Consider the following 23,364-nt stretch of genomic DNA (forward strand, 5'->3'; position numbering starts at 1 on the left):
AGAAATATTTTGTAACAATATAAGTATTTACTATGACTTTTTATTTATTTAACACATCCCTACTGAATAAAAGTATTAATTTCTTTAAAAAAAATAAAAAATGACTGATCTTGATTACTTGATTTTTAATCAAATAGATACAACCTTGATGAGCAGAAGAAACTTCTTTAAAAAATATAAAAAATCTTACTGATCCCTAACTTTTGAGCGGAAGTGTATATAAATATGTTTTTGTTGTTGTTGTTGTTTTTTTATATATATTTATATATATATATATGTGTGTGTGTGCAAATTTTTGCTCATAAATATAAAAGTTGGGAAACTTTTATTGCTCGTCTTATGAAAAATGCACCCGTCTGTTGTATGTTGATGCTGATTGGATGAGACTGCAGCTGTGACTCCTCCCCCTCCCGCATGTAATTAGGAAGTTGAGCACGAGTGCTTCCTCTCGGAAACAGCTTCATCACTTCAGGTTCTCTCTCACCTGCTGAAGATCTGGACTCTGATGATGAAGATGAACCAGTCGCTTCACGCGTTTGACTTCGAGCGTCAGTTTAATGAACGCGCCGCGCTGGAATGGTTCAAGCAGAACTGGTGAGTCGAATCAGAAGCGAATCACTGATTCATTTGATTTCTATTACTTCTGCTGTGCGTCTGCTAACCTGCGCCTATAAATGAAGAATATGATAATGCATATACAAAAGCAGAGTAAAATAGAACAGACTGGGCTGCTATATATACACATAAAGTCTGAAATGCAATGCATAATACATTATAATACTTATTATATAATAAAAACAGTACCAGACAGTCCATAGACGCTTAAAATGTGTAATCTGTGTCACATTTCTATCATGTCTCCTGCTTTAATCTTTCATAAAGGCTGTAGGTAGTATGTTTAAACACTCCCTGCTCATTAAAATAAGCAATAAAGTCTGAGAGAATCACCTTTGACCTTTCATCTTATATCACAATCATATTAACAGACAAGAACGGATGATTCTGTGCATTAATGTGTGTGATTGTGAACCATATGAACTGTTCAGACAGGTTTACAGGAGATTTATGACTCTGATGACTATGATGTCCGTGATAAGAAAGGTTCACGTGGAGGACGGCAGAGATTCCATCACCTTTGACCTTTCAACTGATTACGACATCAATATCTAGCCCATGTCCTAAAAACCTGTTATTTGCAGGTTCAGATCAGGACAGAGACGTTATATATAAAACCATTGAGCTCTCTTCAATGAGAGCTTATATAAGCTTTTTTATTTTAAAAATATGTATTTTTTATGTAAAGCACTTTGAATCACCAGTGTGAATGTATGCTATATATATAATGTGCAATATAAACCTTGCCTTGCTGTCACTTTTATATCTTTAATATCCATACATACTGTATGTGACCCTGGAGCACAAAACCAGTCATGAGGGTCAATTTAGTGAAATTGTGATTTATGCATCATCTGAAAGCTGAATAAATAATCTTTCCATTGATGTATGGTTTGTTATGATCGGACAATATGTGTCTGAGATACAACTATTAGAAAATCTGGAATCTGAGGGAGCAAAAAAATCTAAATATTGAGAAAATCACCTTTAAAGTTGTTCAAATGAAGTTCTTAGTAATGCATATTACTAATAATATGGATAATTTTGACCCCTATTTTTGGCTGTTGCTACAAATATACCCCAGCGACTTCAAACTGGTTTTGTGCTCCAGGATCACACTGTATATGTAATATCTATATTTATATCTTCTCATCAGGTCTGTAAGTGAATCCTAATGTGTTTCAGGGGAACAGCGTTTGTTCTGTCGGGTGTGTATGTGGTGGTTATATTTTTCGGACGCATCTTTATGAAGGACAGGCAGAAGTTGGACCTGCGGAAGCCTCTCGTGCTCTGGTCATTATGTCTGGCCATATTCAGGTGAGACGCCGGCCGTCTGATTAAAAACATACAAGAATTGCATGATATAAACTCAGAATTACAATTCTGAGAAAAAAGTAAGAGTTCTGAGATAAAAAGTTGCTATTACTTTTTTAAATGTCATATTTTGTGGTGGAAAAAACCCTGAATTGTGAGAGATAAATTTGAGTTCACACCTTGCAATTCTGACTTTTTTCTCTTAATTTTGAGTTTTATCTCACAGTTTTTAGAAAAGTCTGAATTGTGACTTTTAAAATCAGAATTCTAAGAAAATCATAATTTTGAGATGTAAACCCAGAATTATGATAAAAAACTGTTAGAATTGTAAGATATAAACTCAGAAATCAGAGGAATAAATTTTTGAATTGTGAGCTGTAAGCTCTGTGAGAAGAATACTACAAATTCTGTTTATATCTTGTAATTCCGTGGTTAGATATCACAAGTCTGTCTTTTTTTCTCAGAAATGTGACGCATTGTGAGTTGCATTTACCTTTTTTATTTTTTGAATGGGCCTCCATGGGACCAGAACTAAGCCTACAGTCCCTCCATAAGTATTGGACAGTAAAGACAAAACTGCTCTGTTGGCTGTGGAGTCAAGACATTTGCAAATATGATTAAAAGATGTATATGAGACAGAACTACAGAATGTCACATTTTATTATTAGCCGTTTCAACACATGGATGTTTTACCAAATAAAAAGAACAGCACTTTTAGAGTTCATCCCACTCATTGATAAGTATTGGGACAGTTGAACATAAGGCAGATATAAAAGATTGAAAGCTATTATTTAGTTGCAGATCCCTTGCACACAATCACAGCAGTGAGTCTGTGACCCATAGACATCACCAGACTCTTGCTCTCATCCTTTGAAATACTTTTCCCAGCCTTTAATGCAGCCAACTCCAATTGTTGCTTGTTTTGGGGAGTTTCTGCCTTTACTCTCCTCTCCAGCTGCTGAAATTCATGTTCAATCGGATTTAAATCTGGAGATTGACTTGGGCAATCTAACACTTTCCATTTCTTTGCTCTTATAAACTCCTTGACTGAACTGGCAGGGTGTTTTGGGTCATTGTCCTGATGCAATATGAAGCACTTCCCAATGAATCTGGTGGCATTTTCTTGAATATTGGTAGGCAAGATGGTTTTGTACCCTTCCAAATTCATTCTGCTACTGTCATCGTACATTAAGTCATCAGTAAAGTTGAGAGGGCCTGTTCCAGAGACAGACATGCATGCCCATGCCATGACACCACCTCCACCATGCTTTACAGATTCAAGAGATTCAAGAGTTTTTATTTGTCACATACACAATTATACAGAGTATAACCTGCAGTGAAATGTAGGTCAGGTCCGCTCCAAGGACAGTGCAATTATATAGAATACAAATATTAAGAAGGAGAAGTACAAAACATAAAATAAAATAAAAGTGTAAAATAAAATAAGATAAAAAATATAAATATAAATGTGCAGGTCAGTATGTTGTTGACTTAAATAGTAATAAGAGGAATGTGCAAAAATAATGTGCAAAAGTGTACAGGGTATTTGAATAGCAGCAATATGAGGTAGAGAAAAATTATGAATGGCTTATTGATATATGATATTTACATGGAGAAAAATTATGAATAGCTTATTGATATGGTGATATTTACATGGAGTCAAGTGATGTTATGACACAGAGTTAGAGTTTAGGAGCCTGATGGCCTGGGGGAAGAAGCTCCTCCTAAGTCTCTCAGTTTTTGCCATCAGGCTACGGAAGCGCTTACCAGATGGAAGCAAAGTGAATAGACGGTTATCAGGGTGATTAGAGTCCTTGATGATTTTGACAGCTCTATTTTTGCAGCGTTTGAGGTAGATGTCCTGCAGAGAGGGGAGAGCAGACCCTGAGATGCGCTCAGCTAAGCGCACAACTCTCTGTAGTGCTTTGCAGTCCTGATTGGAGCTGTTTCCATACCACACTGAGATGCACTGAGTCAATACACTTTCTATGGTCCCTGAATAGAAAGTTTTCAGGATTGCTGGTGAGACCCTGAATTTCCTCAGCTGTCGCAGATGGTACAGTCTTTGCCTGGCTTTCTTAACCTGTGTTTGGATGTGTGTAGTCCAAGTCAGGTTCTCGGAGATGTTTACGCCGAGGTACTTGAAGCTACTCACCCTCTCCAGGGGTCCCACTGATCCTGAGAGGAGAGTAGGGCTGCTGCTGTCTCTTCCTAAAGTCCATGATCAGCTCTTTAGTTTTGCTCACATTCAGAGAGAGACAGTTGTCCTGGCACCATGATGTGAGACTCTCTACCTCGTCCAAGTATGCGGTCTCATCGTTGTTGGAGATGAGGCCCAGAACCACAGTATCATCAGCGAATTTGACAATAGATGTGGAGCTGTGAGAGGACACGCAGTCATGCGTGTAGAGAGAGTAGAGCAGGGGACTCAGGACACAGCCCTGTGGGGCTCCTATGTTCAGGGTGATGGAGTTTGAGGTGAACTGGCCAACTTTCACCACTTGAGGTCTGCCGGTGAGGAAGTCTTGAATCCAGTCACAGAGTGAGGAGTTTAGGCCGAGGTCTGTGAGTTTAGATGCCAGCTTGATGGGGACTATAGTGTTGAAAGCTGAGCTATAGTCAATTGTTGCTGTCCAAGTGTGTGAGGGAAGAGTGGAGAACGTGAGAAATGGCATCGTCCGTGGATCTGTTTGGGCGATAGGCAAACTGAAGAGGGTCCAAAGTATCAGGGATGGAGGAGCAGATGTGGCTCTTTACAAGTCTCTCAAAAACCTTCATAACTATAGATGTGAGTGCAACTGGGCGATAGTCATTCAGGCAAGAGGGTTTATTGTTCTTTGGCACAGGGATAATGATGGATTTTTTAAATGCGGTGGGATCCACGGAGGTAGCAAGGGACTCATTAAAGATGGAAGTGAACAAACCAGCGAGCTGATCGGCGCAGGACCTCAGAACACGGCCGGTTATCCCATCAGGTCCAGCTGCTTCCCTGACGTTCACTCTCTTTAGCGCCCTCCGAACCTCATCCTCCGACACGGTGATTACAGGATCATCGCTGCTCTGCCTGCTGCTTCCTGACGCGCTGGTCGGCAGAGACGCACCGCCGCCGTTGCAATCGAAGCAGCCGTAGAAGATGTTTAACTCGTCGGCCAGCAACGGATCTGCTCTCACCTCTGCGGAGGATTTGTTTCCGAAGTCACAGATGGTCCTCAGTCCCTGCCACATCCGTCGAGAGTCGTTGAGCTGGAAATGAGACCCAATTCTCTCTCTGTATCTGTGTTTGGCGGCTCTTACTGCGCGTCGGAGAGCATAGTACGATGCTTTGTACTCGCTCATATTCCCGGTCAGAAGAGCCTCATTGTAAGCGGCAGTGCGTGTGTTAACCGCGGCACGGATTGTTCTGTCCACCCACGGTTTCTGATTGGAGAATGTCCTTATCATTATTGTTTCTGTAGCTTGCTCGGTTAGCGTGTTTACAAAACTTAATGCTACATCCGTGAACTCGCTGACGTCAGAAGAACTCGCCCGGAACATGTCCCAGTCGACGTCATCAAGCGCCGCCTGCAGCATAGTCTCTGAGTGGGAGGACCAGCGCGTCACTACTCTCTGCACCGGAGGTTCCTGAACGAGCCTTTGTTTGTATCCCGGTGTTAGAAAAATGATGGCATGGTCCGATTTGCCAAAAGCCGGTAGTGAGCGGGCTTTGTAGGCATCCTTGAACTGAGTGTAGCAATGATCCAGTGTGTTTGGTCCTCTAGTTGGACAGGATACGTGTTGATGGAAGTTCGGCATGACCTGCCTGAGGTTGGCTTTGTTAAAGTCCCCCGTGATGATAAAGGCAGCGTCAGGATGTTTGTTAATGTAGCCGCTGAGCACATCGTGAAGTTTAGACAAAGCCAAGCCGGTGTCTGCCTGTGGTGGAATGTACACAGCAGTAACAATGATCGATGAGAACTCCCGGGGCAGATAAAATGGGCGGCAAATAATGGAAAGATGTTCCAGATGAGGCGAGCAGGAACGCGACAGAATGGAGATATTCCTGGGATCTAGGGATGCGCGGTATACCGGTACTGGAAAAATACCGGTATATGTTATATTTTAAACGGTACAATATCATAATTTTGCTCAATTCGGTATTTCATACGCTGCAGTTGCGAAATGCACCTGTAGGTGGCAGTGCTTCCCAAATTGCTGCGCAACCGGTAAAATGTGACAACAGAACAACGCGATGGATCAAACAGATTAAACTCTATCAACGCACCCGAAATTAATACACAAAGAGAACAGTAGAAGTGAAATATGGCATTACTTTGGATACAAAACAGATGACAAAGGTGAACGAACTGACCTTACTGCACCTGTATGCAAGCGTTGCTATAAATCATGCGTTTCCACAGAGACAACACATCAAACCTTTTTAAGCACTTGTCACTTGCTCATCCTGATCTTTTCAAGTGAGTGCATCATTCATAAATTCAGATTTAATTAGAATTTTTATTTACAACTGATCAACGCACATACAGATGTGATACAGTAAGATCAAACGTGCATGTGAGACACGCTAGAACCAGTGAAGTTTTGGTCACGTAATATATGCACTTGCATTTCATACAATCGAATATTAATTGGATTTGAATTGAGCAATAATTTTGCTATATTCATTTTAGTATCAATGATATGAAGGGAATATTTCTGCCGCGCTGTCGACCGCTAATAAGAAGCAGCAGAGAGAGAGATTTATTTCATGCTTTTTCTTTGGCTGAGTCTGAAATCTGAAAACAATCTGAGAGAGAGAAATAATAATGTGATTTTGAATATTACTTTGACTGTTAGAATAACACTTTACAATAAAGCAATATTTATTGCCTTAATTGCGTAACTTCAGTTGTATTTTTTTTTTCTTCAAACTCAGTCAAAATGTAACCTATGTTCCCGGTAGGCCAGACATTTTGTTTGCACTGAAAAGATAAGAAGATTTGAATATATTTTCATCTTATTACTTCAGTTAGCCTTTTTTTTTTTTTTTTTTTTTTTTTCTCCAACATCAAAATGTAACCTATGTTCCCTGTAGGTTTTTTGTTAGTTTGATACAAAGTTATTAAGATATGAATCTGTTTTTATTATTATTATTATTATTATTATATGTAATAAAACTGTTCTAAATTCACTTATCTTTTGAGGCTGGTTATTTGTCACCTATGGTATTGATTTAGTATCGATACCGAGGTACTACATTCTGGTATCGTACCGAAGCCAAAATTATGGTATCGAGCCATCCCTACTGGGATCACACCATTTCTTGTTGATCATGAAACACACTCCTCCACCCCTGGATTTACCGGCCTCTGCTGTTCTGTCCGTCCGAAAGACAGAGAAGTTATCACTCGGCATTACAGCAGTGTCCGGGACCGAGGACGAAAGCCATGTTTCTGACAAACAAAGGATGTTACAGTCCCTAATGTCCCGTTGGAAACTAATCCTGGCTCTAAGATCGTCCATCTTATTCTCCAAGGATTGGACATTAGCGAGGAGAATGCTTGGAAGAGGAGGACTGTGAGCCCTTTTCCTGAGTCTGGCTCGAATTCCAGCGCGCTTCCCGCGGTGTTTCTTGATCCGTCGCCTCGGGGGGTTATTGTTCGTCTCCGCGTTCCGAAGAATCTCCAGAGGCCACGCAGGATTCCTGGATAAAGTGTCCTGAAGCAGGTTGGTGTAGCGGTTTCCAATGTCCAAAAGTGTTTCTATGTTGTAGGTGATCAGTGCCGACGTGAAATGAGTAAAAAGTAAAAGTAAAAAAGTAAGTTAAAGCAAAATCTCAGTGGAGCGACCCGAACGGCGTCCGAACACAGCGGCGCCATCTTGCACTTCCGATGAGGCTGTATGCTTGGGTTCATTGCAGTTCCCTTTTTTTCTCCACATTTTTGCTTTCCCATCACTTAGATAAAGGTTCATCTTTGTCTCATCGGTCCATACTCCGTCTTTCGGATGAGACGTTAAACCGAGGTCCTGACTCTCTGTGGTCATTAAAAATCCTATGACACTTCTCGTAAAGAGTAGGGGTGTAACCCCGGTGTCCTGGCCAAATTCCCTCTACTGGCCCTTGTCTATCATGGCCTCCTAATAATCCTCATCCACTTGATTGGCTCTCTCTCTCTCCTCTCCACCTGTAGCTGGTGTGTGGTGAGCAGGCTGCCGTCGCATCATCCAAGTGGATGCTGCACACTGGTGGTGGTTGAGGAGAGACCCCCCCCCACATGATTGTAAAGCACTTTGGGTGTACAGCAATACACAATAAAGCGCTATATAAATGCATCATTCATTCATTCATTCAAACACAGTTCCAAAACTCTTCTGGCTCACCTTTGTGCTTTTTTGCAAACTCTAATCTTGTCTTTCTATGTTTGGTGCTGGTCAGAGGTCTGCATCTTGCTGTGTAGCATCTGTAATTCTGTGTCAAAGTCTCCTGAGGACAGTAGATTGTCAGAGCATCACCCCAGCTTTCTGGAAGTTGTTGCTGATTTTACAGACACGTCTTTTAGGATTCATTTTCACAGCTTTTATGATCTGTCTGTCATCATCTACTGTTGTTTTCTCAGCCGATCAGGTCGTTGTTGGTTGCTGGTGTCGCTGGTGGTTTCCAAACTCTTGATTTCTCCATGCCCTTTGTTTTTGCTAGAGCTCTAATTGACTTCCTCTTTTCTTTTAGCATCCAAATTGCTTGTTTTTCTCTCAAAGTCAGCTCCCTCGTCTTCATCCTGGTTTGTGTGTCATCATCGAATGCAGGATTCAGAATACAGAAGTAATGGATATAACTGATACGACACATTCCCTGCTTTTAATATCTGAAGAATTAATGCAACAGGACACAGCTGATCACTTAGAAAGACCTGAGAGGCAACTGCTCCAATACTTATGCTCACATCAGATAGAGGGATGAAACTCTAAAAGTGCTGAACTTCCTAGCTGCTAAAACATCTGTGTGTTGAATCACCCAATAATAAAATGTCACATTCTGTAGTTTTGTCTCATATTCATCTTTTAATCATATTTGTAAATGTCTTGACTCCACAGCCAACAGAGCAATTTTGTCTTTACTGTTACAATACTTTTGGAGGGCACTGTATATTGTGGCAGTGAGTTTTACTCAGACTTTCTCTGTTTTGATGAGAAGTCAGGTCTTTTGGGTCAGATACGATCTCAGTTTGACGGTATCTCTCCTCTGTGAGTTCTCTCGTTGCTCTGATAGTCTTGGAGGAATGGAACAGATATGGTGTGTTTCCTCATTGCTGTTGTCTGTGTGTCCGTGTCAGTATAATGGGAGCGACGCGGACGAGCTGGTACATGTTCAATATGGTGCGGTCACATGGGCTCCAGGAGTCTGTGTGTGACTCTGAGTTCTACAGCGCCCCCATCAGCAAGTTCTGGGCGTTTGCCTTCACTCTGAGTAAAGCACCTGAGCTCGGTAAGACTTTCACATTAACTAATCATTCATCCGTTATTCCTTTGTTCTTCAGTGAAAAAAATTGGAAATGGAGTAGGAATTACTTTGAAACTATATTCCCTCAGAAACTGCTAGTAAATTTCACAAGTGTGTCCCTGCAGCACAAAAGCAGTCATCAGTAGCACAGGTATATTTGTAGCAATAGACAACAATACATTGTATGGATCAAAATTATACATTTCTCTTTTATGCCAAAAATCATTAGGATATTAAGATCATGTTCCATGAAGATATTTTGTACATTTCCTACTGTTAATATATCAAAACTTCATTTTTGATTGGTAATATGCATTGCTAAGAACTTCATTTGAACAACTTTAAAGGTGATTTTCTCAATATTTAGATTTTTTTGCTCCCTCAGATTCCAGATTTTCAAATAGTTGTATCTCAGACAAATATTGTCCTATCATAACAAACCATACATCAATGGAAAGATTATTTATTCAAATGATGTATAAATCTCAATTTCACAAAACTGACCCTCATAACTGGGTTTTAGCTCCAGGGTCACAAATAGTTACAAAAAAATGGCAAGTGACACATTAAATTAAACTTGAAATTTTGATGTTGAAAGACTGAATTAGTATTTTCATGTAAAACATACTTTATTAATCTTTGAAAAATTATTTTTCATAGTGAAAAGTCATACACATTATGTAAAGGTGTTTGGAAAGTGTGGAAAGTGTTGAAAAACTGATCAAATATACACCTTGAATGCAATGTACTCTAAGCATCTGTCAAATGCATGCATGTAAATGTAAAACAACTTTGCACAGATATGCTTGGCAAATGATTTTATGCATGCATAATAACTCTAAACTTCCATTATAAGTGCATTAGTGTCTCTGAAGGCCAGCTGAAATAATTTTTTGTGAAATGCATGTCACAGATGCTTTACATAGAGCTGCTTGTGTTGTGTTTGTGATGTTGTTCAGGGGACACAGTGTTCATCGTCCTGCGTAAGCAGCGTCTGATCTTCCTGCACTGGTATCATCACATCACCGTCCTGCTCTACAGCTGGTACACATATAAAGACCGTGTGGCCGGCGGTGGCTGGTTCATGGCCATGAACTACACAGTCCATGCATTCATGTACAGCTACTACACGGCTAGAGCGGCCGGCGCTCGTGTGCCGCGACCCCTCGCCATGCTGATCACGCTCATGCAGATCACGCAGATGATCGTGGGGCTGAGCATTGTGGGGCTCCTCTATTACTGGAAGCATGACATCCACTGCTTCTCCACCATGCACAACATTGTCTACGCCTCTGTGATGTACTTCAGCTACCTGCTGCTCTTCTCCGTTTTCTTCTATCAGTCCTACTTTAAACGCCCTGAAGACGAGAAGAGGGTGAAACGAGAGTGAGAAGAACTTATCACTGCCATCCACATCCGTCCTGTTCCTTTAAAATAATGCAAAACCATCCGGGAATTGAAACCACTAGTTTATATGCTCAAAGATTAAAATACTGTATATGACTGCATCATAAATGTTCATGAAGTGAATGTCACAAAACCAGTCAACAACACCCAATATCATATAGCATTAGGAAAATATAGAACAATCCCTTTAAGGGTTAAATGTTGTTTTTAGTGATTAGAGTTTAAAGAAGAAATAATAAAAATTTTATTAAATATAACTTTTATAAATGTAATTTTTTTTTTTGTGGATTTTTGCATTGTGACATTTTTTTTTAATGACAATTAAGAACATGAGACCTCCACATTCTCATTACTGTAATGTAATAATAAAACAATTATATATTATTTCTGTTGTAAAGCACTTACAGGACAATATTTCTCCTATAGTATATAAGTTGTTGATTTAATTTGAAAAAAATATTGTATGACAGTATTTTTATAAGGTGTGCATAACTGAATTAATTGTTATGAATATAATGTCACAATACAAAAAAAAAAGTAAAAAGTGTTCTTTAAAAAAATACTTATTTTATTCATGCAAAATGTGATTTGATATGCTTTTCTAATGGTTTTAGGGTAAAATGTGACTGATCAAATGTTTTGTGAGATTCGCCTGCTAATCGTGTTAATGTTTGTAAGTCTTGTGTGTTAAAGCATTGATTTTATCACAGTGAAACAAAGCCACACATTCTCCTCTGATGACTGAAACAATGAAACTATTGATCATATAATGTCGACTTGTTACAAACGTGAGTGATTAAAACCCTTCAAAACAGCAAAACAATCCCCAAAAGTTGAGCTGAAGCTGCTGAATATTACAGTATATTCACACACAGCTACATTTGCCATGAAATGTCCAAATTTAATATTCAGACATGTAAGAAAGAATTTAAAAGGGTTTGCTGTTTATAGAGTTAAATGTTTAAACGTGTCAGTAAAAAAGAGCATTTGCAGTTTTTTTCAGTATATATTACTGTAAAACAGATGCTGCATGTGACAGATTTCTGCACTTCCTATAAGCTTACTGTGAAGCTCACTTCAGTCTGTAACAAAGATCTATGTGTAACTCTAAACTAGTTCTCTAAAACAAGTTCCTATTGTGGTTGTGGTTGTCGAGGCCTGTCTTTCTGGTTAGTCAACATGCAGCATTTGAGCTGATCTGGTTGATTGTCTCAGCGTCAGTGCTTTTCTATCTATTTGTTTATCTGTTCTTCTAGATCTTCTCAAACATTATACATACCAAACATCATTTGAATGTATTTCTCTCACCTTTTATTAATATGAACAATTAACCAAATGTTTTATTCATTTAAAAAAATATTTGAGTTTGTTTGCAAAGTCCTGTTCTGAATGTTCTGAAGCATGGGTTTATTAATAATAAATGCCTAATAAACATATTTTTTTGTCCTGTCATTTCTCAGCAAGGTCTTTTGATCTTAATCTCTTAAGTAAGAGTTCAAATGTTTGGGGTCAGGCAGATTTTTTTATTTTTTTTTATGTTATTGAAAGAGTCTCTTCTGCTCAGCAAGGCTGCATTTATTTGGTCCAAAACAATGTAAAATTGTGAAATAATATTAGAATGTAAAACAGCCGTTTTCTGTGTGTATATCTGTTAAAGTGTAATTTATTTCTGTGATCTGCAGCTGTATTTTCAGCATCATTACTCCAGTCTTCAGTGTCACATAATCTTCAGAAATCATAATAATATACTGATTTACTGCTCAACAAACATTTCTGAACACAGTTGTGCTGCACAATATTTTTGTGGAAACTTTTGATCAATTCAATGCATATTTGATTTATAAAAGTAAGAAATATTAACTTCCTACATATATATATATATATATATATATATATATATATATATACAGTCCCCTCCATAAGTATTGGAACAGTAAAGACAAAATTGCTCTGTTGGCTGTGGAGTCAAGACATTTGCAAATATGATTAAAAGATGAATATGAGACAAAACTACAGAATGTCACATTTTATTATTAGCCGTTTCAACACATACATGTTTTACCAAATAAAAAGATCAGCACTTTTAGAGTTCATCCCACTCATTGATAAGTATTGGGACAGTTGAACATAAGGCAGATATAAAAGATTAAAAGCTATTATTTAGTTGCAGATCCCTTGCACACAATCACAGCAGTGAGTCTGTGACCCATAGACATCACCAGACTCTTGCTCTCATCCTTTGAAATACTTTTCCCAGCCTTTAATGCAGACAATCCCAATTGTTGCTTGTTTTGTGGAGTTTCTGCCTTTACTCTCCTCTTCAGCTGCTGAAATTCATGTTCAATCAGATTTAAATCTGGAGATTGACTTGGGCAATCTAAGACTTTCCCTTTTTTTCTCCACATTTTTGCTTTCCCATCACTTAGATAAAGGTTCATCTTTGTCTCATCGGTCCATAAACACAGTCCCAAAACACTTCTGGCTCACCTTTGTGCTTTTTTGCAAACTCTATCTTGTCTTTCTATGTTTGGTGCTGGTCAGAGGTTTGCATCTTGCTGTGTAGCATCTGTAATTCTGTGTCAAAGTCTCCTGAGGACAGTAGATTGTCAGAGCATCACCCCAGCTTTCTGGAAGTTGTTGCTGATTTTACAGACACGTCTTTTAGGATTCATTTTCACAGCTTTTATGATTTGTCTGTCATCAACTACTGTTGTTTTCTCAGCCGATCAGGTCGTTGTTGGTTGCTGGTGGTTTCCAAACTCTTGATTTCTCCATGCCCTTTGTTTTTGCAAGAGCTCTAATTGACTTCCTCTTTTCTTTTAGCATCCAAATTGCTTGCTTTTCTCTCAAAGTCAGCTCCCTCATCTTCATCCTGGTTTGTGTGTGTCATCATCGAATGCATGATAATGGATATAACTGATACGACACATTCCCTGCTTTTAATATCTGAAGAATTAATGCAACAGGACACAGCTGATCACTTAGAAAGACCTGTGAGGCAACTGTTCCAATACATTTACATTTAGTTATTTGGCAGATGCCTTTATCCAAAGCGACTTACAATTGGGGAATACAAAAAGCAATTAATCTTGAAGAGGCAATCAGACAGAGGAAGTGCTCGTAACACCAAGTCTCAGTCATTGTTCAAATAAGTACAAGCTAGTGAGGGAGGGAGAGAAAGATAGAGGGAATTTTTTTTTTTTTTTTTGAGTTTAGGATGAAGTCAAGTACTGCCGAAAGAGATGAGTTTTCAGTTGTTGCTTGAAGATTGCCAGGGATCCGGCGTTCCGGATAGGGGTGGGAAGATTATTCCACCAGCCAGGAATGGTGAACGAGAATGTTCTGGAGAGGGATTTTGAGCCTCTGTGATGGTACCACAAGGCGTCGCTCACTAGCAGATCTCAGACTTCTGGAGGGGATGTAGGTACGTAATAGTGAGTGGAAGTAGGAGGGTGCTGAGCCTGTGGTAGTTCTGTACGCAAGCATCAGTGTCTTGAACTGGATGCGAGCTGCCACTGGTAGCCAGTGCAAGGAGATGAAGAGAGGTGTAACATGCGCTCTTTTGGGCTCGTTGAAGATCAGTCGTGCCGCTGCATTCTGAATCATTTGTAGAGGTTTGATGGCAGACCAGCCAGAAGAGCATTGCATCTATACAATGCACTGCCCTTGGAGCGGACCTGACTTACATTTCACTGCTGGTTATACTCTGTATAACTGTGTATGTGACGAATAAAAATCTTGAATCATTGCAGTAGTCCAGTCTAGAAACAACAAGGGCCTGGACAAGAAGTTGTGCAGTATACTCTGTCAGAAAGGGCCTGATCTTTCTGATGTTGTGTAGTGCAAACCTGCAGGATCGAGCAGTCTTTGCAATGTGCTCTTTGAAGGTCAGCTGGTCATCAAAGATTACACCAAGATTTCTGACCGAAGTTGATGGAGTAATCATTGATGAGCCTAACTGAATTGTGAAGTCATGCTGTAGAGTCGGAGTGGCAGGGAAGACCAGAAGTTCTGTCTTTGCCAGGTTGAGATGTAGGTGATGTTCTTTCATCCATGCCGAGATGTCCGCCAGGCAGCCTGAGATCCGTGCAGCTACCGTTGGGTCATCTGGTTGAAAAGAGAGATAGAGCTGTGTGTCATCGGCGTAGCAGTGATAGGAGAAGCCATGTGCATGTATGATGGGACCCAGCGATGTAGTGTACGTGGAGAAGAGGACGGGTCCAAGAACCGATCCCTGAGGAACTCCAGTGATCAGTTGATGTGGTTTGGATACCTCCCCTCCCCAGGCCACCCTGAAAGATCTACCGGTGAGATAGGATTCAAACCAGCGAAGTGGAATTCCAGTGATGCCCAGTGATGAGAGGGTAGACAGGAGAATCTGATGATTGACAGTGTCAAAAGCAGCAGAAAGATCCAGCAGAATGAGGACTGATGATTTGGAATCAGCCTTTGCAGTTCGCAGGGCTTCAGTGACTGAGAGTAGCGCAATCTCTGTTGAATGGCCACTCCTGAAACCTGACTGTTTAGCATCCAGTTTGTTGTACTGTGAAAGAAACAGTGAGAACTGATTGAAGACAACTCGTTCGAGTGTTTTCCCTACGAATGGAAGGAGAGAGACAGGTCTGTAGTTTTCTAAAAGAGAAGTTTTCGTTTTTTGATCAGTGGGGTTACCCGAGCCTGCTTGAATGCTGTGGGGAAGATGCCTGTGAGGAGAGATGTGTTGATAATGTGTGTGAGTGCCGGTACTTATGCTCACGATACAATACTTATGCTCACATCAGATAAAGGGATGAAACTCTAAAAGTGCTGAACTTCTTAGCTGTATGTGTTGAAACGGTAAAAATAAAATGTGACATTCTGTAGTTTTGTCTCATATTCATCTTTTAATCATATTTATAAATGTCTTGACTCCACAGCCAATAGAGCAATTATATATATATATATATATAGTGGTGGCCAAAATTATTAGAACACTAGTATTTTCAGCAGCTTAAAAAAAGAGTTTTCTTTTTCTGTGGTGAAAATCTTTTTCTGTGGTGTGTCAGTCGGAAATATAGTTTACATTTCAAAACACAAAGGATGCTCACACCAAATGTTGATTTAATTTAGGTAATATAAATTAATTGATAAATAAAATCTATTTATGACATTATTTTCGACAGCACCCTCATTTTACAGCATTTTTACACAAGTGCCTAAAACTGTTAACAGCACTGTAGCTTTGCAGGAGGTTTCTTGAAGCGTCTTGGAGATATTGCCACAGTACAAAACCATTTGAAATATTATTTTAATATTTCTTACTTTTATTAATCAAGGATGCATGAATTTATATATGGCCCTATACACACACACACACACACACACACAGAATTTTGACTAAAGCCATATGGCGTTATTTTAATGACAAATGCTGCCCTCTGCTGGACTGATGAACACTCGCTGCTGGTGTTTCTCCTCTGAGCTCAGTGTGATGATGAACTGCTGGACATGAGAGGAGAGGAGGAGCATCAGATCAGACCTCATGTGTTCCTCTCTCACAGTATCTGCAGAAACAACACCAGACACGGACAGAAAAACACTTCAGACTCTGCTCCTGCTGTCATGTGTTGTTCTGGGAGGTTTGACACTGAATGAAGATGAGTGGAGTTTCATTTGATGCAATGATTCAGAGAAACTCTTCAGGAGGAGGGAAAATGTCTCTGTGGTTTCTGGTTCCTATCAGTTTGCCTGTGTTCACACTGCCTGGAATCTGGATCATGTGAGTATATTAGTTTATGTCAAGTAATGAATTTGATGGTTTTAGTTCTACAGTAGTTAAAAATAATGGCTGATATATTGAGTAAAAAAGTATATTTTTGTTTTTAAAATGGTATTGTATATATTACTGAATATATTGTAAATTTGTCTTAGAGAATTGGCGTTAATCCATTTAATCATAATGTGTTTATATTTACTCATTAAATGCCTAAATGTTTGCCATGTGTTTTAATTTAATTTTAGCTTGAGTGGAGTTAAATGCCTTTCAAAAATGTATCACTTTGTAAAAACAGTTTCTAAGCAAATCTTTTTGCAAATTTTTTTGTAATTTTTGCATTTAGTAGTAATTAAGAATCAATTTTGCCCAGTTGATCTGAAAACTTTTGTAAAGACTTCTGAAAGATTTGTAAAGATTTCTGAAAGTCTCTCTCTTTCTCTCACAGATATGCGATGGCCCTTTACAATCAGCACATTTGTCCTGTGAATAACTGGTGAATATTGAACCTTCTCTTGGTGGAAAACAGAGAATGTTGTGATTGATTTATTCAGATATCAATAGAATCTCCTCAACAATAAATGAATAAGATTTAGTTGAAGTGTTTGATTAGATCACATTGATTTTAAGGTTAAAGAGGCTGTTTGACTGTCACGTCTCTGTGTTTGATCACATTGATCAGTCTGTTAAATGCTGAACTATACAGTTTACTATCTCAAGAGTTTAGTTATATCACATTCGCTAATGAGAAGGAAGGATTTTGCAATGTTAAAAATCAAAACCCTTGTAAAATCTTTGTTTTATCTTGTTTTATGCATGCAGTCAGCAAATATTGTCACAGTATGTGTGTGTTTGTAGGGTATATAATTCAACCTGTGAGACGTCTTTGGTTCTTCAGAGCGGATCTGATCTGTGCTGCACGCTGGACAACATCCCACTCATCAGGTACCAAAACATTACATTTTAGTAGAAGATGAGGTAAAATGATATATTGTCAGACATGTTTTTGATCCTCCTAATGTGTGTGCAGTAAATGTGGCGGTGTTCCTCCAGAGAGCTGCTGGTTCAGTCTGCTGTGCAGCACGGCTTCATTCGTGGGTGAGTGATTCACTGATTCAATTATTCAGATCTGAACTATAGAAACACTCATCTGACTCTAACGGCTCTTTCAGCATATTTAATCTGTTTTTGATGTGATTGCTCTGTTTAATGTGTTACAGTGATTGTGATTGTTCTGTTTAGTGTGTTACCGTGATTGTGATTGTTCTGTTTGTGTTACAGTGATTGTTCTGTTTGTGTTACAGTGATTGTGATTGTTCTGTTTGTGTTACAGTGATTGTGATTGCTCTGTTTAGTGTGTTACAGTGATTGTTCTGTTTGAGTTACAGTGATTGTGATGATGGCTCTGTTTAGTGTGTTACAGTGATTGTTCTGTTTGTGTTACAGTGATTGTGATTGTTCTGTTTAGTGTGTTACAGTGATTGTGATAGTTCTGTTTCGTGTGTTACAGTGATTGTGATTGTTCTGTTTGTGTTACAGTGATAGTGATTGCTCTGTTTAATGTGTTACAGTGATAGTGATTGCTCTGTTTAGTGTGTTACAGTGATTGTGATTGTTCTGTTTGTGTTACAGTGATAGTGATTGTTCTGTTTGTGTTACAGTGATAGTGATTGCTCTGTTTAATGTGTTACAGTGATTGTGATTGTTCTGTTTGTGTTACAGTGATAGTGATTGTTCTGTTTGTGTTACAGTGATTGTGATTGTTCTGTTTAGTGTGTTACAGTGATTGTGATAGTTCTGTTTCGTGTGTTACAGTGATTGTGATTGTTCTGTTTGTGTTACAGTGATAGTGATTGCTCTGTTTAATGTGTTACAGTGATAGTGATTGCTCTGTTTAGTGTGTTACAGTGATTGTGATTGTTCTGTTTGTGTTACAGTGATAGTGATTGTTCTGTTTGTGTTACAGTGATAGTGATTGCTCTGTTTAGTGTGTTACAGTGATTGTGATTGTTCTGTTTCGTGTGTTACAGTGATTGTGATTGTTCTGTTTGTGTTACAGTGATAGTGATTGCTCTGTTTAATGTGTTACAGTGATAGTGATTGCTCTGTTTAATGTGTTACAGTGATTGTGATTGTTCTGTTTCGTGTGTTACAGTGATTGTGATTGCTCTGTTTGTGTTACAGTGATAGTGATTGCTCTGTTTAATGTGTTACAGTGATTGTGATTGTTCTGTTTCGTGTGTTACAGTGATTGTGATTGCTCTGTTTAGACTGTTAAAGTGATTGTGATTGTTCTGTTTGTGTTACAGTGATTGTGATTGCTCTGTTTAGACTGTTACAGTGATTGTGATTGTTCTGTTTGTGTTACAGTGATAGTGATTGCTCTGTTTAATGTGTTACAGTGATTGTGATTGCTTTGTTTAGACTGTTACAGTGATTGTGATTGCTCTGTTTGTGTTACAGTGATAGTGATTGCTCTGTTTAATGTGTTACAGTGATTGTGATTGCTCTGTTTAGACTGTTACAGTGATTGTGATTGTTCTGTTTGTGTTACAGTGATTGTGATTGCTCTGTTTAGACTGTTACAGTGATTGTGATTGTTCTGTTTGTGTTACAGTGATAGTGATTGTTCTGTTTGTGTTACAGTGATAGTGATTGCTCTGTTTAATGTGTTACAGTGATTGTGATTGCTTTGTTTAGACTGTTACAGTGATTGTGATTGTTCTGTTTGTGTTACAGTGATAGTGATTGCTCTGTTTAATGTGTTACAGTGATTGTGATTGCTCTGTTTAGACTGTTACAGTGATTGTGATTGTTCTGTTTGTGTTACAGTGATAGTGATTGCTCTGTTTAATGTGTTACAGTGATTGTGATTGCTCTGTTTAGACTGTTACAGTGATTGTGATTGTTCTGTTTGTGTTACAGTGATAGTGATTGCTCTGTTTAATGTGTTACAGTGATTGTGATTGTTCTGTTTGTGTTACAGTGATAGTGATTGCTCTGTTTAGTGTGTTACAGTGATTGTGATTGTTCTGTTTGTGTTACAGTGATAGTGATTGCTCTGTTTAGTGTGTTACAGTGATTGTGATTGTTCTGTTTGTGTTACAGTGATAGTGATTGCTCTGTTTAATGTGTTACAGTGATTGTGATTGTTCTGTTTGTGTTACAGTGATAGTGATTGCTCTGTTTAATGTGTTACAGTGATTGTGATTGCTCTGTTTAGACTGTTACAGTGATTGTGATTGTTCTGTTTGTGTTACAGTGATTGTGATTGCTCTGTTTGTGTTACAGTGATTTTGATTGGTCTGCTGCGTTACGCTCAGCTCATCCATAAGCACACCAACAGCGTGTTGAACATCGAGGGTCTGTTTGCTGGATGGCTCTGTGCTGCAGGACTCATGATTGTGGGAAATTTTCAAGTAAGAAAACAAGCACAAAGCAGCAATTCTCAGTTTTTCTTCCACCTTTCAGATGAGAATTTTTCCATAGACACCATTTGGTTATTAGTTATTTAATATGCTACATTCACCAGGGTTCAATATTTTGAAACTTATTTGACTAGGTTATGATGTTTTTAACTCCTCTCTTTTTTAAATTTGGTTGATACATATGAAAATAATTCTCCAGAATAGTTGATTTGGTAGAATGTTCTGGAACATCTTAAGTGCTGCTCTTTGTCCAGGCGTCTCCTCCAGATCTCTGCCTGCGCCTTTCAACTTTTATCAACATAAGAACAAACACGATATTTTTCCTCATTCATTGAGACTTCTTTCCTGCTGCTATAGTTTATTAGAGTTTTAAATAAGCACATAAATATGTGCTTTTCTTTGCTTCAGCAGATATTATGTAATTTTATTATCAGCGTGATCAGATAAACACAGCTCACCGCATAGCGTCTCTCCTGTCCACATCCGCTGATTGTGTGTTATTGCATAAGTGTGAAATCAAAGGCATTCTGCCGTTTGATGTGTGTCTGTCTGCGTGTCCTGCAGTGATGGAGGTGTGTGCGGATGCGCTTTAAGCAGTGAAAGAGGTTAGAGATCTGGGATGGTAACTCAAGGGCTCCAGGTTCAAACCCAGCAAGAGTTGCTCTGTAAATCATCACCAGGAACAAAACACTAAACCTCGGGTTAATCGAGTGCAGTGATTCTCTTTTTGACTGTAATGCCCTCCAATGACAAAGACGGTATTCAAAGATATTTCTGAGACTTCTGCTGCTCAATTAACTGTTTATTATGAGTGATGAATTTACGTTTAGTTTCTAGTCATTTGTGATTTTTTTTTTTTTTAAGGAATTGGTTTTTAAAAAATTGTAATTTCTACTCTGGAAAAAAAAATACAGTTGTTTTGTCATTTTGAAGTTTAAACAGATTTTTGGAGCACATTTTCAATACTATTTCATTCTTTGTACTTCAAAATTTCATGTTTAATTCAATATATAACTTGCTATTTATTTGTAATTATTTGTGAAACTTTTTCTAAACTATTTCTAAATGAAAATTGTTATACCCCGATGTTTTATTATTTATTTTTTTAGAATACATGATAAAATATTTTAGAGCTTGATCAAATTTGTATTGATAATAGAAATTTCCATGAGTTTTTTTTTTTTTGTTACTTTTGCAGGTCTACAAATCACCTCTTATATCCAGATTTTCTAAGACCACAAGAAAACTGATTCTTAACTTTTGTTGTTGGTTATTAAATAATACAGTTGAAGTCAAAAGGTTACATACACCTTGCAGAATCAGCTAAATGTTAATTAATTTACCAAAATAAGAGGGATTTTACAAAATGCATGTTATTGTTTATTTAGTACTGACCTGAATAAGATATTTCACGTAAAAGATGTTTACATATAGTCCACAAGAGAAGTAATAGTTTAATTTATAAAAATGACCCGTTCAGAAGTTTACCTTTGATTTTTAAAACTGTGTTGTTACCTGAACGATCCACAGCTGTTTTTGTTTTTTTTTAGTGATAGTTGTTCATGAGTCCCTTGTTTGTCCTGAACAGTTAAACTGCCTGAAGTTTTGAACAGAACGAATGTGTACATTTTTCTTATTTTGCCCTAAATATAATATTTTTTCCATTTAGTACTGCCCTTCAGAAGCTACAGAAGAGACTTACATGCTTCCCAGAAGACAAAATAAGTCAAAGTACTAAATAAACAATAACATGCATTTTGTATGATCTCCCTTATTTGGTAAAATAATGAACATTTAGCAGATTCTGAAAAGGTGTATGTAAACTTTTGACCTCAACTGTTAATGTGATGTCATTTTACATCTTGATTTTTTGCCTTTTTTTTTTAAAGCAAATTTTAAAGCTTGTTTTTCTTCATTTTTAAGTCATGTTGCAAAGATGGAAGTGAGAACCAGTGCTCTAAAAGATAGAAAAGCTGTCACTGGGCCAGTAGCTTTTAAAAAAAAGTACACTTTTGCACCTAATTTACCACTAAAGGGTGCATATTATTACCTTAAAGGTACGCATATAACCTAAACTGTGCATATGTGACCCTGCAGCACAAAAGCAGTCATGAGTAACACAGGTATATCTGTAGCAATAGCCAACAATACATTGTATGGATCAAAATTATACATTTCTCTTTTATGCCAAAAATCATTAGGATATTAAGATCATGTTCCATGAAGATATTTAGTACATTTCCTACCGTAAATATATCAAAACTTCATATTTGATTATTAATATGCATTGGTAAGAACTTCATTTGAACAACTTTAAAGGAGATTTTCTCAATATTTAGATTTTTTTGCTCCCTCAGATTCCAGATTTTCTAATAGTTGTATCTCAGACAAATATTGTCCGATCATAACAAACCATACATCAATGGAAAGATTATTTATTCAGCTCTCAGATGATGTAATTTCAATTTCAAACAAATGACTCTGTGCTGTTTTCTGCAGGTGGACCATGCTAAAGTTCTTCATTATGTGGGTGCGGGTCTGGCCTTCCCTGGCAGTCTGCTGTTTGTGTGCGTGCAGACGCTGCTTTCGTACCGTGCAGCCGAGACGCCGAGAGACTTCCAGACGGCTCATCTGCGGCTGACGCTCACTGCACTGGCCTTCACCACCCTCATACTCAATATCCACCACATACAGTGCTCACAAAGTCCTAAAGCCACTCTATATGGCCATAAATGCTGTGCAGTTGTTCCTTAACGTTGTGTCCTGCAGGCGGTGTGTTTTTCATTCAGGAGAGTTTTGTTCTCCAGCATGCGGCTGCTATATTGGAGTGGATGTTTGCCATCATCGTGCTGCTGTTTTACAGCTCCTTCTCGCTCGAGTTCAGCTCCATCTCTCCAGAAACACTCGCTGCTCTGATGACGAGACGAGAGGAGGGACGGAAACTAGAGAAAGTCTAGACAAACGTCTGAAGTGTGAACCTCAGCCTAAAGAGAACATGAGGATTAATGTGCAACCTGCTGGAAAACCTTTAGTTACATTACAGACAATCTGCATTTAAGAACGTAGACGAAATCCTTGTTAAGATTAACAGCCCTTATGTAATGTCATGTTTATGACTGGAGTAAAAAATAAATAATTGCATAATTAGTGAAGGGCTGTTTTGTGAGTAAGTTGATTTATGACCTGCTGTTTCTTTACTGTGTAGGCCTTTATTCAAATATCTGTTTTAGTATTAGAAAGAAGACAATTCAGTAATAAAGCACTTTTACAGAATGATTAAACATGATTATAGCAGGATCCCAGATTACTTTCATTAACGCTTTTAAACTTATAGAAATGTTAGGAAAAATGTTTTAAAGTCATTTTTATGGAAC

The 23,364-nt window shown here is 38.3% G+C and overlaps 2 protein-coding genes across 2 annotated transcripts; both read left to right on the top strand.

Moving 5' to 3' along the window:
• The first annotated feature begins 436 nt into the window (after positions 1 to 436).
• Positions 437 to 12,236, top strand: LOC306852189 (very long chain fatty acid elongase 6). The gene is made up of 4 exons (XM_079388867.1): positions 437 to 594; positions 1,801 to 1,932; positions 9,237 to 9,388; positions 10,363 to 12,236. The coding sequence occupies exons 1-4, from the start codon at positions 506 to 508 to the stop codon at positions 10,791 to 10,793; spliced, it is 804 nt and encodes a 267-aa protein (XP_079244993.1). The 5' UTR covers positions 437 to 505; the 3' UTR covers positions 10,794 to 12,236.
• A 4,211-nt stretch (positions 12,237 to 16,447) lies between these two features.
• LOC306852190 (transmembrane protein 150A) lies at positions 16,448 to 22,947 on the top strand (the record flags this gene model as incomplete). The annotated part of the gene is made up of 7 exons (XM_079388868.1): positions 16,448 to 16,568; positions 17,011 to 17,058; positions 17,421 to 17,507; positions 17,593 to 17,660; positions 19,854 to 19,981; positions 22,490 to 22,667; positions 22,760 to 22,947. The coding sequence occupies exons 1-7, from the start codon at positions 16,471 to 16,473 to the stop codon at positions 22,945 to 22,947; spliced, it is 795 nt and encodes a 264-aa protein (XP_079244994.1). The 5' UTR covers positions 16,448 to 16,470.
• Between the last annotated feature and the right edge of the window lie 417 nt (positions 22,948 to 23,364).

This window comes from Barbus barbus (genome assembly GCF_936440315.1).
Source record: "Barbus barbus genome assembly, chromosome: 32".
Lineage (NCBI taxonomy): Eukaryota > Metazoa > Chordata > Actinopteri > Cypriniformes > Cyprinidae > Barbus > Barbus barbus.

Excerpts from the sequence above, each read along its gene's own strand:
- LOC306852189 (XM_079388867.1), top strand. The coding sequence starts at position 506 with ATGATGAAGATGAACCAGTCGCTTCACGCGTTTGACTTCGAGCGTCAG. Across the intron at positions 1,933-9,236 it reads TTATGTCTGGCCATATTCAG|TATAATGGGAGCGACGCGGA; the intron begins GTGAGACGCCGG and ends TGTCCGTGTCAG. Across the intron at positions 9,389-10,362 it reads GAGTAAAGCACCTGAGCTCG|GGGACACAGTGTTCATCGTC; the intron begins GTAAGACTTTCA and ends GATGTTGTTCAG.